The sequence below is a fragment of the Adiantum capillus-veneris genome, chromosome 3 (genome assembly GCF_014529385.1).
Source record: "Adiantum capillus-veneris isolate H3 chromosome 3, ASM1452938v2, whole genome shotgun sequence".
In the NCBI taxonomy this organism is placed as follows: Eukaryota; Viridiplantae; Streptophyta; class Polypodiopsida; order Polypodiales; family Pteridaceae; genus Adiantum; species Adiantum capillus-veneris.
The window spans coordinates 108,295,412-108,313,289 of NC_140933.1; the positions used below are offsets into that span (position 1 = coordinate 108,295,412).

The window sequence follows — 17,878 nt, forward strand, 5'->3', positions numbered from 1 at the left end:
CATGGTGGAGAAACAGTTCTACGTGTCAATTCCTTTCCTCTCGTATGTAGACGAGATTCCTGAAGCAATCTTGTCGGAGATCTTGCCGGAGAATTCCCCTGCACATGAGCTGATCGTAATCCCAGATTCTCATGCTTCGAAGACATAATTGAAAAAAAATTCGAGTCTCCTAAGTCCAGAGGCGGGTACTGTTAGAGTTTTGGCATCTCAAGTGAAGTGTCCAATGTGATCCCATTATTTAGTTTGTCTTTTAGGTATTTATTTTTGTCACAAAATGATGAATGGCATGACCACCCGCGGACATAGCAGGCTGACGTGGCAGCAGACTGTATGGACAGGCCGGAACTTCGCGCTGACTACTGACGTGGCAGATTGTACAGAATCCTGCAATTTGCGCTTGGTTGATGACATGGCAGACTATACGGATTTTTGCAAATTGCGATGATTTTCAAAGCCTCAAGGCACAAGGCGAGGCCCTCTTAGTGCCTAGTTTTTTTAAAACGCAAGCGCAAGGCAGCACCGGCAATAAGAAAACCTGTGGAAGGAGGGCTCTATTGGTGGCTCTCAATATTTGAGCGTTTTTGAGAAGCTGCATCGTGGGACATCTTCAATGAAGGTGTTTTGACAAGCTTTTGCTGCGGCGACGGCAATGGTCTTCTTGGCGTTTTGAAACGCAGAGTCAGAAAGTGGCCGAAGGAGCTAAGAACGGCACCGCTGTTTCCAAACAACACTCCCCACCTTGCTTCACCGCCCCGTCTTTTCTTGCTACTCTGCACGCATTCTGAAATGTAGTGGACAACGGCAGTGTGCACTTGACAACCGGTAGCCCACCCTCTTCTCGTCTTGAAGAATTTTGAAACGCTGCGTTCAGTGGGGGCTCTGGCGACAGGACTGTGTGACGACGAAGGAAAAAGGCGAGCGCTTGTGTTGAGACATAGTGTAGACAAACCGTGTGAGTAATTGGTCCAGAAAGCACATGACAAATACAGGAACAAGACAAACATTCAAGCAAAGGGGCGTCCATTAGCATTTGAGCATCTAACACTCAATCACAAATATTCTCACCTTGCCAGTTGACAAACATGCAATGCAGATCAGGCCACAGTAGCTAAGTAGCAGCCAAACCAAAAAACCCCACTTCTGCCCTTCAGATACCTGTCCAAAATCAGTAAAAAGCCCAATACATTTCAGCATTACACATAACAAAGTACTAAGAAAAACATGCCTCTAATAGTAGATATTTTTAGTAAGTCGATTGAAGAAACAAAACCTCTGTGTTCATGACATCATCACTTACACAATTTCTTGCACTCGTGAACCACAAACTGCCAATCACCGTCCACGCCCAAAGAAAGGGATAAAGAATTAATGCCAAGCATGCTAAGACAACTATCCTTCCGTTGAACCTTACCATCATCTGAAAACTAGTCATGTGCCTGCCAAAGAGTCAGAAAACGTGTTCTGAAGCTGCAATCAAGAAAAGTAAACAAAAACTTCAAAATCTTTATGCCCCAGTCAGGTTGAGAAATTAGTCAGGCAGTTTTCCTACAAGCAAAACCAGCAGTGTCATTCCATGCTCACCTTGTTATGAACAGTTGGCAAACCTAGAACTTTCCAAAAACCAGTAGTCTTAGCTCCATGTGTAGATCCTCTTTAGAATCAATATATTGAATAATAAATTAATCCAATGTCTCTCAAATCAATCTCAAATCACCTTCGGCACCACTGTGAAGGAAAAGTTAAAACCCTACATGATTTGCAGCTTATGAACATCGTTGACACATGTGATCACATAGAGTGAGTATCGTCACATGTTAATGCAATACTAACTGGACCACTCCCATGTTAGTAAGCTATGTGCGAGTTCTTAAAGCACATACACTCACTTTAGCAATTTAGACTATTATAATTAGAAATGTATGAGCTCCTGATGTATCGACTTGAGATGAAGCGCCGGGCTTCAAAGTTGAAACTTTCTGCAGCAACATAAGGTGCAAAACTCAAGGCCTTCTGCTAAGCCTTTCAAGGGTCAAAGAAAAATTAAGCCTCAAGACTCCAGACATTGGATGTCTTCATATGGAGATGTACTAATCATACTAGCATATGAACGTGGACAACTAAGCTTATGACAAGATACTGAAATAAATGACCACAGAGGGGAATACATGACCACACTAAACTATTATCGTGCAAAGTGAACGCTGAAAATTGAGACAAAACGTGAAAACACATATAGAAGCCAAATGTCAGGGAGCTGGATATCAAGCTGGGAAAAAGCAAACATAGTTGCATCAGCACTCCACACATGATCAGAGGTGATGTGGTTTAAAAGGCGTGACCCACAACTCTGTATTAGACGGAGTCTCAGCACATCTAGAAATCATGTGCCATTGCAAAAATGTCTCCCTATCATTAGAAGAATGACATAAGATCACAGAATTGAACAAGGTTTAGACAGGGATACAGTACTCTAATTTATATTTTAACATTAAGAGCAATCATCATTGAGAATCGAGCACCAAAAAGAGCATCTAATGCTTCCTCGTGGATCTCCGAAGAGCCTATGATAGGTACAGCCTTCGTGAAGATGTCTGCTGCATTGTCCGCTGTAGGAACATACTCCAAGTGAAGATCTCCAGCCAAAACCCACTCTCGAACATAGTGGTACTGCACCTCAATGTGCTTTGTCTGAGCGTGAAAGATAGGGTTCTTGGCAATAGCAATGCAACTCTGATTGTCGCACAAAAGACGAGTAGTAGCAGTCTGGGGAAAACGCAACTCTCCCAATAATCTCCGTAGCCATATGGCCTCACAAGCAGCATAGCAAGCTGCTCTGTACTCCGCCTTTGTAGCAGATAGCGCAACGGTAGGTTGCCGCTTATTGCTCCATGAAATAGGTCCCGAGCCGAGTGTGAAAACTACTCCTGTAGTAGAGCACCGAGTATCTGGATTTCCTGCCCAATTTGAATCGCACCAACTAAGTAAGGTGCAACCCTTGGAGTGACCATAGAACACACCATGGTCCAAGGTGCCGCTGGTCTACCGCAAAGTATGCTGGGCACACTGCCAATGTCGTCGACGAGGTCGGGTGTTGAAGGAACTGAGGACAGAAACTGTGTAACAGATGTCTGGTCGGGAATAAGTCAGCCATACCAGGCAACCAACAACATTCATGTACTGCTACAAGTCAATCCGTGGGGAAGGATCGTGAAGCGATAAGTTCTCTTTGGGCTCAAGAGGAGTGCCAATCGGTCTGCAACCTGTCGTCTGGAATCTCTCCACGATAGCATTCGCATACTTCCGCTGAGAAAAGAAGATGCCGTTAGGTGTCTGAAAAATCTGGAATCCAAGAAAATAGTGAAGAAGCCCAAGATCAGTCATCTCGAAACGCGTCTCCATAGCTTTCATGATCGACTTGATCATGCTGGTCTAAGAACCTGTGAAAATGAGATCGTCCACATAGACAATCACTATCGCAACCAAAGAGCCATCAGAGACAACATAACAGTTGGAATCTGATGAAATATGCCGTAACCCCAGCTTCACGAGAAACTGATCAAGTGTGAGGTACCACTGTCGTCCAACCTGCTTCGGTCCATACAATGCTTTCCATAACTGATAGACCCAATCTTCTTTAACTGGTATACGAAACCCAGGAGGTTACTCCACATTGTCACAAACTGGTGACGTGGCTGCCCAATTGGTGATTGTTGGCTGCCCATGGTACACACACACCTCCCCTTTGGCTGGGAACAGGCATGGTGGGCAGAAATGGAATTGGGAATTGTGCTGACATGGCACTGCAAACCCCCAGAACCCGCAAGATGCTGCTGACGTGGCACTGCAGACCCGCAAAACCCGAAAAATGCTACTGACGTGGCATCCCGTGATTTCCCGCAATTTGCGGCGTTAATTACAGCAGTTGGCGCAGCTTTTGGACATTGCTTTATTCTACACAATGCAGAGAGAGAAAGAGAGAGCTCTTTTGCTTTTGCTTTATTTCCTCTCATGAGAGAGAGAGAGAGAGAGAGAGAGAGAGCTTGTGAGAGACAGAAAGCTCTTGCTTTATTTTTACAGGGCTTTTGATTTTCAGCTTTTGGACTCTGCTTTTGGCATCCCTTGTAAACTCTTTAAATTAGTCTGTGGGCTCATAACTTCTCAGAGCATCTGGACGCAGAGTGTGAGAGTGAGCGACTGCCTACACTCTTGTACTTTGAACACAGATTAATACAAAAAGAAATACCGAAAGGGGCGCCAGTCTTTGGGGCCAATATCTATAGGCACGGAACTCCGCCAAGCCAGTGTCAAATCAATTGTGAACTGTGAACTAATTTGAAGTGATTATATATGGTGTCGCGGTAGATTCTCGACTTGGAGTGTCCAAGTCTGTTACAGTGGTATCAGAGCATGGCCGATTTCTTGTAGAATTCTACGAGAAATCCGGTCCTTCTTACACGGCCCTCATGGCTTCGGGCAAAGATCGGTCGATGGGAAGAGATCACAATGAAGATTCACACGAGGAGTATGACCTGCCTCGGCCTGCTCAGGCGGAGCTTGAAGAGATGGAGCGTCGACGATTGATCTACAATACAACAAAGATGATGCTTAATTTTGCGAAGGACCCAAAATTTGCAAAATATATGAGTGAGACCTCTTTCGATGAGGTGCACTCGCAGTGGCGCGGCAGACCACAGAACCACCCCTCAAACGAGCTCTCAAGAAACCTCCTACGCCCAAGATGTACACAGAGCAAGAATTAGAAGAGGTGGTTCATGCACGAATTGCTCAGCTTTTTAACACGCAGAACAAAGCTAAAAAGCACGACAAAAAGCCGAAGAAAGGCATTGACTTCCCGGGTTATTTGGGTCGTCAGTCTACTTTTGAATCGGCAAGAAAGCAGAAGAAGCGTGTTCTATTTGACGGAGTACCCAGTTCTTCTTCTTCTGAGAGTTCTTCTAGCTCATCTGACTGGAACGAAGAAGACCGAAAAGACAAAAAGCGAAGCAAAAAGCAAAGCTTCGGAAAGGGCAAGAAAAAGACAACGAAGCCTAAATCTCGCCCCGTGGTTGACAATTCTACAGAGGACTCGTCCTCAGATAGTTCGGACTCTGACAATAGCAGCTTTTACGTAAAGAAGAAGAATTTTTATAAACCAACCAGTATGACTTTCTGGAAGACAAAAGCAAGAAAGTCTAAGAGTTTAAGGAAGGTGGATAGTCAAAAAAATTTGACACATTTTTTGGTTATAGAGATGCTTCGAAGGCTTTGTCTTTTATACAACAGTTTGACATAGCTTTCTCAGGAGGGCGTTACTCAGAGCACTCTAAGATTCGGAGAGCTGCCTCTTACTTTAAGGGGAATGCTCGAACTTGGTGGTCCACGCTTCTATTAAACAAGACAGCGCCACTTAAAATGGCTGAAATTCAAGAGGCTTTTTAGTTTTTCATGGCTGACTCGTGAGTATGAACACGACATACGAACTGTTTGGAACCATCTTCGGATGACCAAGAAGGATACAGTGGACGCTTATTGCCAGAGATTTTGGAGCTCTTTTCTACCCGCCTCGTCATTTAAGAAGATCTCATTCAAGGAACAGATTGAGCGGTTCATCTTGGGTCTTCCTACAGAGATCTGAGATCGCTGCTTAGAACAAAAGTCAACTTCCATTCAAGGGTTGATGAGTCATGCGAAACGGGGTTTTGCCATTCACTCAGGCAGTTTGACCTACCCCACAGAAGAGATCATGACGCAAAGAGCCGAGCAGACTCGACAAATGAAAGTAGAAAGAGGAAGAGCAACCCAAAAAAGAAAGAAAAGGATGCACAACCCAAACTTACTCCTCAAGAGAGGGCTCGCTACATCAAGGAGGGGAAGTGCTTTGGATGCGGGGAAACTGGGCATATCTCCGCGAAGTGCCCTAAAAAGGCACAGAAAGAACAGAATGACAAGGACGACGAAAGGCCTGAGAGTTTGAGAGCAGCTGAGGACCGTGGACGAAAACGCAAGATGAAAACAAGACTGGTTCCAGATTGCGTGGATACCGATCCCAACACGATGGAAGAGAGTACAAAACTTTGCCGAGCTTGGGGCAAAGTGAGAGACCAAGAAGCCCTGATCTTCTTTGATGGAGGAGCCAAGGCCAACTTCATTTCACCGGAATTGGCGGCGCGGCTTGAGATCACTCCCAATTGGATGGGACCACTTGCAGAGGCAGTTCTAGCGGCACCCATCAGGGACGTAGTCATTACACCTGTCATTGGCAAACTTCGGTTGCATTGTCAGGGTATTTGGGGCATGAGGACTTTTACATAATGCCTTTGGAAGGTTGTGATGTTCTCTTGGGAATTCCAAGGTACCATAAGAACAACGCCGTGGTCAACTATCGGGCGAGGAAAGCGATGTTGACCACAGAGAAGGGCAGAACCATTGTACTCGATGTAAAACTCAAGGACGAGTATGTCCCTATTGTATCGGCTTCAGCCATTTCTAAATTAATGAAATCCAGTCTGCTTGTTTACTCGATCTTTTTAAAAGAGTTGAGTGATGAGGATAGGACAAATATGTCTGAACTTGATAAAGAACGCCAAGATTTTCTCCACTCTCACGCCAATTGCTTCTCAGAGGGCCTGCCAGGCGAGTTACCACCCGCTCATCCGGAAGATCATACCATCGATCTGATACCTGGAAGCACACCACCGAACCGGCCACCTTACCGTCTGAGCGGAGCCCAGAACGAAGAGATAATGAACCGAGTGAAAGACCTCTTGGAAAAGGGTCTTGTCCAGCCTAGTACTTCACCGTACCGCTCTCCAGTGTTGCTGGTTTTGAAGGACGGATCTTGGAGAATGTGCATCGATTATAGAGCTCTCAACAAAATCACCATCAAGAACACATTTCCGATTCCTAGAATCGATGATATACTTGACTAACTTCAGGGATCCTCGTGCTTTAGCAGGATCGACTTATCATCAGATCCGCATCGCGCCAAGAGACGTCTACAAGACAGCCTTTCAGACGACTTTTGGGTTATTTGAGTTTTTGGTGATGTCTTTTGGCCTAATCAATGCTCCTGCGACATTTAACCGGATGATGGACAAGATTTTTCGAGAGTATAGACTATTTGTTGGCACTTTATTTGACGACATCATTGTTTTCTCCAAAAACATAGAGACCATCTCCTTCAAGTCTTCCAAGCATTACGAGATCACAAGTTAGTGATTAATGCGAAGAAAAGTGAATTTTTCCAACCAGAGATACACTTTTTGGGACACATTGTCTCAGCAACAGGAGTGCAGATGGACCTGGCCAAGATAGAGACTATCCGTGATTGGTCCGATTTGAAGAATGTCCATGAAGTTAGAAGCTTCTTGGGATTTTGTTCGTACTACAGGCGGTTCATTAGAAAGTTTGCAGAGGTTGCTTCCCCTTTGCATATCTTGACACAAAAGGGAGTCCCTTTCTCGTGGGGACCCACAGAGATGACTGCCTTTCAGACATTGAAAGAGAAATAGACTACGGGACCAATTTTGACTTTGTCGGATTTGCAAAAGTCATTTGAAGTATATTGCGATGCTTGTGATTGTAATCTGGGTGCGGTCTTAATCAAGAATGCCATGTCATTGCTTATGAAAGCCGATTGTTCTCACGGCCGGAATTGACAGCACAGATTTATAAGAAAGAGCTTTTGGTGGTTACCCATGCTCTTACTCAGTAGTGGCACTACCTACTCGGAGCAGATTTTACTGCCTTCACAGACCATCAGAGTTTACACCACTTCTTGTCACAGGAGCAGCTATCGGAAAAGCAAATGCGGTTAGCGAACATCTTGTCACAATTTCACTTCCAGATTGTCCATATGCCGAGACAGAAGAATTTGGTGGCGGATGCTTTGTCTCGGAAGCCGTTGGTACTGGCTATTTCCGCGATACATCCTAAGAGCTTCGAGGATATGATCGATCAGTATGCCACGAATACAGATTTTGCAGACATTTTCACATGGATACAAGATGGGGAGACACTAGCAGGATATTCCAATCGGGATGGCTCCTTGATGAGGAAAACCATATTGTGCGTTACGCAGCCGTTGAGGGAAAAGGTTATGACCGAATGCCACTGTCCGCCTTTTACGGGTCACCGCGGCATTGCTACCACCTTGAAAGGGGTAGAGAAATACTTCTTTTGGCCGAGACCCGAAAGCATGTGGACAAGTTTGTGCACACCTGCTTGGTATGCCAAAAGGTCAAGTTTGACAGGCATAAAGCACACGGATTGTTAGAGCCTTTGCCCATACCCACCCACCCCTGGGAAAGTATTGCAATGGATTTCATTTTTGATCTCCCGAAAACACAGAGTGGTCACGATGGTATCTGGACTGTTATTGAAAGATTGAGCAAGCAGGCTCATTTCATTCCAGTGAAGAAAACAGTCAAGCCGGATCACTTAGCGAGAATATTTGTGGCCCAGATTTTCACATTACATGGCATGCCCGAGATGATTGTCTCCGACAGAGACCCCAGATTCACGAGTTTGTTTTGGAAGGCAATTTGAGAGAACATTGGCACGCGGTTGCAGTTCTCATCATCTTTCCACCCGCAGACTGACGGGCAATCTGAGATTGCCAATTCAATGGTTTAGATTTATTGAAGCCTTACATCTCGGATCAGAAGACTCAATGGAAAAAGTATCTACCTTTGGTGAAATTTGCCTACAATAACACGATGCACTCTTCGACGAAGAAGGCGTCTTTTGAGATTATTGAAGGTGCTCCGAAGCTTCCACCCTTCCTAAGCACGAAAGATAAGATTTTTGAAGCTAATGAGTACACGCGCGACTTGGACACGGCCCTTGTCAAGGTCCGCGAGGCTTTGCAGAAATCTCAGGATAGACAGAAAAAGGAAGCGGATCGCCATCGTCGCGATTTGAAATTGAAGGAGAATGATTAGGTGCTCTTAAGTTTTGAGAAGGCATGCCTGGGAAAGAAGAAGGTAAAGGAGAGGCTTTTTCCAAAGCTTAGTATGAGATACTACGGACCTTTCCAGATCTCCGAAAAGATCAATGATATCTTCTTCCAAGTGAAACTGCCTGACACTTGGAGGATTCACAATGCATTTCATGTGAGTCTCTTGAAACCTTTTAAAGGTGATGTGCCCAAGATGGGGAGCCTGATGCGAAGAGGAAGAAAACAAGGAGATCCTTGTTCCTAAACAAATTTTGGCACATAAGGACAGAAAGAATAAGGGTAAAGTCGGAAGGCAGTTCTTGGTTAAATTCAAGAACTATCCTGCATCGGATGCAAGGTGGATGGAGGAGGAGGACCTAGCAGATACTCCTCAGATTGTGAAACTTTACCTTGAAGCTTTTGGTTTAGTATAGTCTACTCCAAATGGAACCCCGAATTCAGCTTGGTCAGAGCTCTAGTGCAGTGGGTTGCACAAGAGGGGAATTACTCCGCTCCTTTGTCAACACATGCCTCGATTTTTGAATACTAGAGTCATCGATGTCTCTTTGAGCTTCAGGAATACTGAGAGCTGACAGTACTCTGTTGTATGACTTTATGAAATAGAATTCCGGAAAATATGAAACTGATTTGTTCTTGACTTGTTTAAGTGAGGAACTGATAGATGAAATGACTGCAACATTTTGGTCTGAATGATCTCGATAGACATGGTTGCAATAGGAATTAGTCAATCGGGCATCTATGAGGTCTTGAGTGGATCTAGATGCGGTTGCTAATTGCATTGCCAATAAATCATGGTCTGAGATCCGAATGAATGATTGAATATGATTCGTCTCGTGATGTCATGTGATGTCAATTGATGTCCTGTGATGTCGTGTGATGTAACTGTCGATTGGTACATGGAGAGAGAGAGAGAGAGAGAGAGAGAGAGAGAGAGAGAGAGAGAGAGAGAGAGAGCTCTTTTGTTTGTTTTATTTTCCTAGAGAGAGAGAGAGAGAGAGAGAGAGAGAGAGAGAGAGAACTTGTGAGAAGCAAGAAGCTTTTGCTTTATTTTTACAAGGCTTTTGATTTCAGCTCTTGGGCTCTGCTTTTAGCATCCCTTGTAAACATTTAAATATGAGGGCAGGGCCTCACAACTCAGAGCATCTGGACGTAGAGTCTTAGAGTGAGCGCCTGCCTACACTCTTGTACTTTGGACGCAGATTAATACAAAAAGAAATACCGAAAGGGCGCCAGTCTTTGGGGCCAATATCTCTAGGCACGGAACTCCGCCGTGCCAGTGTCGAATCAATTGTGAACTGTGAATTGTTTAGAAGTGTTTATTTGTGGTGTCGCGGTAGATTCTCGACTTGGAGTGTCCAAGTCTGTTACAGAAATTGACTGCGGGACCAGTTTTGACTTTGCCGAACTTGCAGAAGTCATTTGAAGTATATTGTCATGCTTGTGGTCGTAGTCTGGGTGCGGTCTTGATGCAAGAAGGCCATGTCATTGCTTACGAGAGCCGATTGTTCTCAAGACCGGAATTGAGAGCACAGATTTTATGAGAAAGAGCTTTTGGCGGGTATCCATGCTCTTACTCAGTAGCGGCACTACCTACTCGGAGCGGATTTTACTGCCTTCACAGACCATCAAAGTTTACGCTACTTCATGTCACAGAAGCAGCTATCTGAAAAGCAGATGCGGTGGGCGAACATCTTGTCACAGTTTCACTTCTAGATTGTCCATGTGCAGGGACAGAAGAATTTGGTGGCAGATGCTTTGTCTCGGAAACCGTTGGTTCTGGCTATTTCCGCGATACATCATAGGAGCTTCGAGGATATGGTCGATCAGTATGCCACGAATACAAATTTTACATACATTTTCACACGGATACGGGATGGGGAGACAGTAGCGCGATATTCCATTCGCGATGGTTACTTGATGAGGAAAACCATATTGTGCGTTACACATCCGTTGAGGGAAAAGGTTATGACCGAATGCCATTGTCCGCCTTTTACGGGTCACCGCGGCATTGCTACCACCTTGAAAGGGGTAGAGAAATACTTCTTTTGCTGAGACTCAAAAAGCATGTGGACAAGTTTGTGCGCACCTGCTTGGTATGCCATAAGGTCAAGTTTGACAGGCATAAAACACAGGGATTGTTACAGCCATTGCCCATACCCACCCGCCCCTGGAAAAGTATTGCAATGGATTTCATTTTTTATCTCCCGAGAACACAGAGTGGTCACGATGGTATCTGGATTGTTATTAACAGATTTAATAAACAGGCTCATTTCATTCTAGTGAAGAAAACAGTCAAGCCGAATCACTTAGTGAGACTGTTTGTGGCCCAGATTTTCAGATTACATGGCATGCCCGAGACAATTGTCTCTGAGAGGGACCCCAGATTTACGAGTTTGTTTTGGAAAGCAATTTGGGAGAACATTGGCACGCGGTTGCAGTTCTCGTCATCTTTCCACATACAGACTGACAGGCAATCTAAGATTGCCAATTCACTGGTTTTAGAACTATTGAAGTCTTCCATCTCGGATCAAAAGACTCAATGGGAAAAGTATCTACCTTTGGTGGAATTTGCCTACAATAACACGATACACTCTTCGACGAGGAAGGCGCCATTTGAGATTATTGAAGGTGCTGCGAAGGTTCCACCCTTCCTAAGCACGAAAGATAAGATTTTTGAAGCCGATGAGTACACGCACAACTTGGACACAGCCTTTACCAAGGTCCGCAAGGCTTTGCAGAAATCTCAAGATAGACAGAAAAATGCAGCACATCGCCATCGTCTCGAGTTGAAATTTAAGGAGAATGATTGGGTGCTCTTATGTTTTGAGAAGGTGCGCACGCCTGAGAAAGGGGAAGGGGAAGGAGAGGCTTTTTCCAAAGCTTAGTATGAGATACTATAGACCTTTCCAGGTCTCCAAAAAGATCAATGATGTCTCCTTCCGATTGAAACGCCTGACACTTGGAGGATTCACAATGCATTTCATGTGAGTCTCTTGAAACCTTTTAAAGGCCATGTGCTCGAAGATGAGGAGCCTGATGAGCAACCCGAAGTGGAAGAAAATGAGGACATGGTTGTTCCTGAACACGGTTTGGCACATAAGGACAGAAAGAATAAGGGTAAAGTAAGAAGGCGGTTCTTGGTTAAATTCAAGAACTATCCTGCATTGGATGCGAAGTGGATAGAGGAGGACCTAGCAGATACTCCTCAGATTGTGAAACTTTACCTTGAAGCTTTTGGTTTAGCATAGTCTACTCCAAATGGAACACCGAATTCAGCTTGGCCGGAGATCTGGTGCAATGGGTTGCACAAGAGGGGATGTCATGTGATGTCCTGTGATATCAAGTGATGTCCTGTGATGTCGTGTGATGTGACTGTCGATTGGTACATGTGCTAGATGTGTGTTCCTAGTGCATCGGTACTAACAGTCAGTGTTTGCTAAGATAGTTTATGGCTTATGTCTGTTTTGCAGGCGTAATCGAGGGCGATTGCAATGCTTTCAAGAGGGGGGTATGTCACAAACAGTTGGTGACTGCTGGTTGCCAATGGTACAAACACACCTCCCCTTTGGCTGGGAACAAGCATGGTGGGCAGAAATGGAATTGGGGACTCTGCTAACGTGGCACTGCATACCCGCAGAACCCGCAAGCTGCTGCTGACGTGGCACTGCAGACCCGCAAAACCCGAAAGCTGCTACTGGCGTGGCATCCCGTGATTTCCGGCGCGATTTGCGGCGTTAATTACTGCAGCATGCGCATATTTTGACATTGCTTTATTCTACGCAATGAAGAGCGAGAAAGAGAGCTCTTTTGCTTTTGCTTTATTTCCTCTCATGAGAGAGAGAGAGAGAGAGAGAGAGAGAGAGAGAGCTTGTGAGAGACAGAAAGCTCTTGCTTTATTTTTACAGGGCTTTTGATTTTCAGCTTTTGGGCTCTGCCTTTGGCATCCCTTGTAAACTCTTTAAATTAGTCTTTGGGCTCTCACTTCTCTGAGCATCTGCACGCAGAGTGTGAGAGTGAGAGCCTGCCTACACTCTTGTACTTTGAACACAGATTAATACAAAAAGAAATACCAAAAGGGGCGCCAGTCTTTGGGGCCAATATCTCTAGGCACGGAAGTGACTATTTGTGGTGTCGCGGTAGATTCTCGACTTGGAGTGTCCAAGTCTATTACACACATAAACTTCTTTATCCAAATCTCCATTCAAAAATGCACTTTTGACATCCATCTGGTAGATAGACCAGCCAAAGTTGGCTGCGAGAGCAGACACTGTGCGTATGGTAGTCATGCGAGCAATGGGAGCAAAGGTCTCGTCAAAGTCCATGCCTGATCGCCGTGTGAAACTCCGAGCAACAAGTCTCGCCTTGTGTTTGTAAAGGGAACCATTGGCCTTGTACTTTGTCTTGGAAATCCATTTTGTAGAAACCACCTTCCGCTTGTTGGGCCTCGGAACCAATGTCCAGGTTTTATTCCGCTCGATAGCGTCCATCTCTGTCTGCATGGCTCTCTTCCAGCAATCATGCTGCAGTGCTTCCACCACTGAGGAAGGCTCAACTAGTGAAGCCTGAATCTGAGACATGAGTGCAAAGTTCACGAACTTTGCGCCGTCATAAACTTGCATGTCCTTGAGGTGTGCAGAACGTCGAGTTTGTCCAGGGGTTGGCGGGTTTGGTATCTTCGTGACGCCAGAGGAAGAAACTGTAGAGTAGAGCCAACCAAGAACGAACTACTCCTTGCGAGGTGGGACCGCCTCCACCCAAGGAGAACCATCATCCATATCAAAATCGGAATCTGACATGGCATGATCAGGTGAAGTAATTGGATGGGGTGTAGAGGGAACAGGAACAAGAACAAGAACAAGGATAGGATCAGGTGTGGGAGGTGGACGAGGAGAAGGTAGGGAAGGTATACGCTTGGATGATGCCCCTTTGCAGGTGTGCTGAAGAGCTCCATGAAAGTCACATCACGGCTAACAGTGGTGGTCTTGGCAACAAGATCATAAAGCCGATATCCGTCTGACTCTTGTGAATAGCCCAGGAAGATGAGCTTCTTCGCCTTGAAGTCTAACTTATGTCGCTTCTCCTTTGGCACATGGGCAAAGGCCGAACACCCAAAAACTCGAAAATGTGAGACCGAGGGCTTGCGCCCGTAGTAAGCCTGACAAGGAGTCTTGTCCTAAAAAGCATGGGTAGGAGAACGGTTCTGGATGTAAACCGCCATGTTGCATGCCTCTGCCCAGTAAAGCCAGGGCACGGAAGCATGCGCAAGCATCGCACAAGCCATCTCCATGATAGTCCGATTCTTCCACTCAACAACTCCGTTCTGGGAAGGAGTGTAAGGAGTAGTCAGTTGGCGTTGGATGCCCTCTGACTTGCACCATTGTGCAAAGTCCTTCGAGATGAACTCACCCCCTCTGTCTGAGCGAATCCATTTGATGTGCAAGTCCCTCTCCTTTTCAACCATCGTCTTCCAATTTCGAACGAAACTGAAAGCCTCCGACTGGAGCTTTAGGAACCAAGCCCAAGTGTACCTGCTGAAATCATCCACAAGCACAAGCAAAAATTGTGAGCCAGAACATGAATGAGCGCTTATCGGGCCACATAGATCAATGTGAACCAATGTAAGTGGTACCGAAGCTCTGCTGGATGCCTGCTTCGGAAAGGCAACCCTATGTTGCTTGCCCATCTAGCAAGCCTCGCATACGCCTGATGAGGAGCGTATCGCACCATAGAGGTCCTAGCAGCCTGTTGAAGCTGCTGATAACATAGATGTCCAAATCGTGCATGCCATAAAGAAGAAGACTCCGTGGTCCTAGACAGAAGATCATTGAGGCGGTATACGGAACCATCACGCTCACCACGTGCAAGGATAGTACATGTCATAGAATCAGAAATGGTGACTGTGCCACTCCCAAAGTGTATGTCAGCTCCCTGAGAGTCCAAACTCGACACAAAGAGGAGGTTGAAGGCCATGTCCGGAACGTAAAGCGCCTCCACTGAACTGAACTTCAGGTCTGAGGTAGAACGAAAGCGGGTGATCTGGCTTGTGCCAAACACTGGAATCTCATGGTTGTCACCCATAGTGACGGTCTGTCCGTGAGTCTCTCAGAGAGAGCTAAACCATGACTGTTGTTGAGTCATCTGAGTGGTGGCTCCACTGTCAACAACCAAAGTACCTGACTGCGATGTAGCAAGAGCGTGGTCCGTCGTCGCGATAATAGCAATCCCCGCCGTCTCGTGAGAGGCTACAACTACAGTCGAGGCTGTCTGTTTCTCCCTGTTGGCCTCGTCTTGCTTCTTCTTTATGCATTCTGATTCTCTATGCCCTTTCTTGTGGCAATGGTAACATTCGATGTCCTTGTTCTTCTTCTTCTTCTTCTTACCTTTACCTTTCATGTTACCTCCTTGAGCTATCAAAGCTCCTTCTGCATCAACAACATCTCCGGCTCGAAATGCGGAGTGCCCCTCAATCTATCTAAGGGAAGGGAGAATCTCGTCCCAAGTGGGAAAAGAGGTACGTCCAGATGTGAGCAAACTCTGAAGATAGGGATCAAAGCGTGGAGGAAGCTTGAATAGTAAGAGGCCAGCCATGCGTGCAGAGGTGATGTCGCCTCCGGCAAAGACAAGGTCGTCCCAGAGTTCTCGCATGCGGCGGGTCAACCCATCAAGTGAGTTGAAATCCTTGAACTGGAGGTTGTACAACTCCCGTTCAAGTGTGATCTGTCTAGCAAACGAGGTCTCCTTAGACTGGTCAAGAATCCGTCTCCACAATGGATGTGCATGCTCCTCTCTAGAAACTTCCTTCGTGATGCGGTCCGAGAGGTTCATCATAAGAAAGGTGAAGACTTGTATGTCCCGATCCACCCACTCGTCGATGTGGGCCTGAGTGGCGGTGGGAAGGGAAGGCTGAGTAGCTGAATGGGTGAAATCATTCAACCATTCCCAAAGTCGATGGTAGGCAATATTTGTGCGGACTCGTGTCCTCCACACAGAATAGTTGTGTAAATCCAACTTCTCCTCAGCAAACTGGGTGAGGGCATAATTGTTGGATGTAACGTTGGCACATGCCGACGTAGTCGCAGAAGTGGAAGTGGCCGTAGTCGCAGAAGACTTAGTGGCCCCCTTTTGAGACTGTTGTTGTTGTCCCTTCTGCTTCGGAGTCGACATGTCGCGTGCTCATAGAGAAGTCCCAAAAGTAGTTCGATAAGATCGCAAGTCGTCGATGAAGGTACCGTTCCCAAGGCTGTAGCAGTCCAAGATAACCGCACGGACAACCACCGGATGGTGTCCTGACGAGCAAGGGATAGTTCAACCGATCAAGAGGTAAAAATTCAGCGTGCTGTCCGCCCAAAAAACGCTGCAAAGGGTGCTGAAAACGCTGCTGCAATAGAGATTTCAGCGTGCTTCTACGCCACCAATCGGTGCGGGAGCGTCGCAGAGTGTCAGAGGAGAGGGTTCTCGCACTTTTCAGCCATCGAGGGGCTAAAAACAGAGAAAAAACAGCAAGTAATAAGTACCGAAAATGGTGCCGATTGGGTGTAGATACATGTCCAAGGTGTAGATCTGCAAGTTCCAGCCAATGTAGAAGACTCCTGGTTGTTCCTTGGCCGCTCCCGTAGGTGCACAAGATCAACGTTTTGTGAAAAACGCCGCAAACACGGAAAAACGCAGCAAGATCTGCAAAACGCAGATCTGCCCAAAAACGCTAGGATTTGCAAGAACGCCAGCAGATGTTTGGTGCGGTTCTGCTACGAGGGGGAGCTCTAGGAGTTGGGAGTGCAGATCAGGCTACAGATGCAAAAACGCTGCCTGTTCTTGCAGAAAACGCTAGGGCTGAAAAACGATGATCAGAGTTTTTGAGATCCGCCGCGATGAAAACCGGCAGAAATGCTAGCGCTAGCCTCAAGAGGAGAGATCGATGCAGATTCTTGGCGACTGATACCATGTGAGAGTGAGCAGCGGAAAGAGTGTGAGCCACGCGTGCCGAAAACGCTGGAGAGAGAGAGAGAGAGAGAGAACATAAGTGCTCTGCAAATGATGCTCTCAATACACAATCTGTATGACTACAAGACCCTAAGCATTCTATTTATAGAATCTTAGGTTGAGGTAGGGCAAAAATGTGTAACTGGTGCAAAAAACATAAAAGCCCAAAAATGGCTAAAAATGTGTGCACCCAGGCAAGCTCAGAAAATGACCGGCTGGACACATGCTAAAAGTGTCCGCCCATGCAATCTACATGGTGTGCGATGGGTGGCCAACCCGGGACAATCACTAGCCGTACAAAATGGCGAAGCAACAGTGGTGTAACTCTAACAAAGACTCCTGGACAGAGGAGGTTGCCCTGCGCACGGCACTCTCTTTTTGGGCCTGGGCCAGACACTCTTTGCAATCAAGCCTATCCAAGGGAAGCTTGGATGCGGATTATTTCCCATCCAAGCCAGCCTCAAAGATAGCACGGTTAGCTACTGCTACAGCACCAATTCTTTCTCATTCTCCATGAGGATTGTCTCATGGAACGTGCAGGAATTAGGTGGGCCCTAGTTTCAACGCCTGCGGGGTAGATTGCGTCAAGAGCTTCAGCGATGCCTTGTGGGCGGCGAGATTGATATTCTTATTGTAACCGACTTTGACACTCCAAGCAAGAATTCAATAGCAACACGCGAACAGAAACTTCATAATCACTGAACTTTAATGGAGAGCATTTGGATGCAGAGTCTGAGAGCGAGCATCCGTGCGCAATTGTACTTTGCTCAAAGATTGATGTAAAAAGGAAAACCGAAAGGGGCGCAGGTGATTATGAAGTTTTTGTTCGTGTGTTGCGATTGAATTCTCGCTTGCAATGTCCAAGCCGGTTACACTTATGTGCAGGAGCATCATCTTTGTGAGAGCCTCATTAGACGTGGTGGTCAGCTTTTGCGTGGA

General features: G+C 46.1%; 1 protein-coding gene across 4 annotated transcripts in view; it reads right to left on the reverse strand.

The window, feature by feature from the left end:
- Positions 1-17,878, reverse strand: part of SIS3 (SUGAR-INSENSITIVE 3) — a 96,750-nt gene that overhangs the window by 20,901 nt on the left and 57,971 nt on the right. For all 4 annotated transcript variants that reach the window (XM_086509021.1, XM_086509019.1, XM_086509017.1 and 1 more), the window contains 2 exons: positions 1,298-1,436; positions 1,066-1,155 (listed from right to left, as the gene is read on the reverse strand). In XM_086509021.1, coding sequence (XP_086365147.1) covers positions 1,066-1,155; positions 1,298-1,436 — 229 coding nt within the window. The remainder of the gene's footprint in view (positions 1-1,065; positions 1,156-1,297; positions 1,437-17,878) is intronic.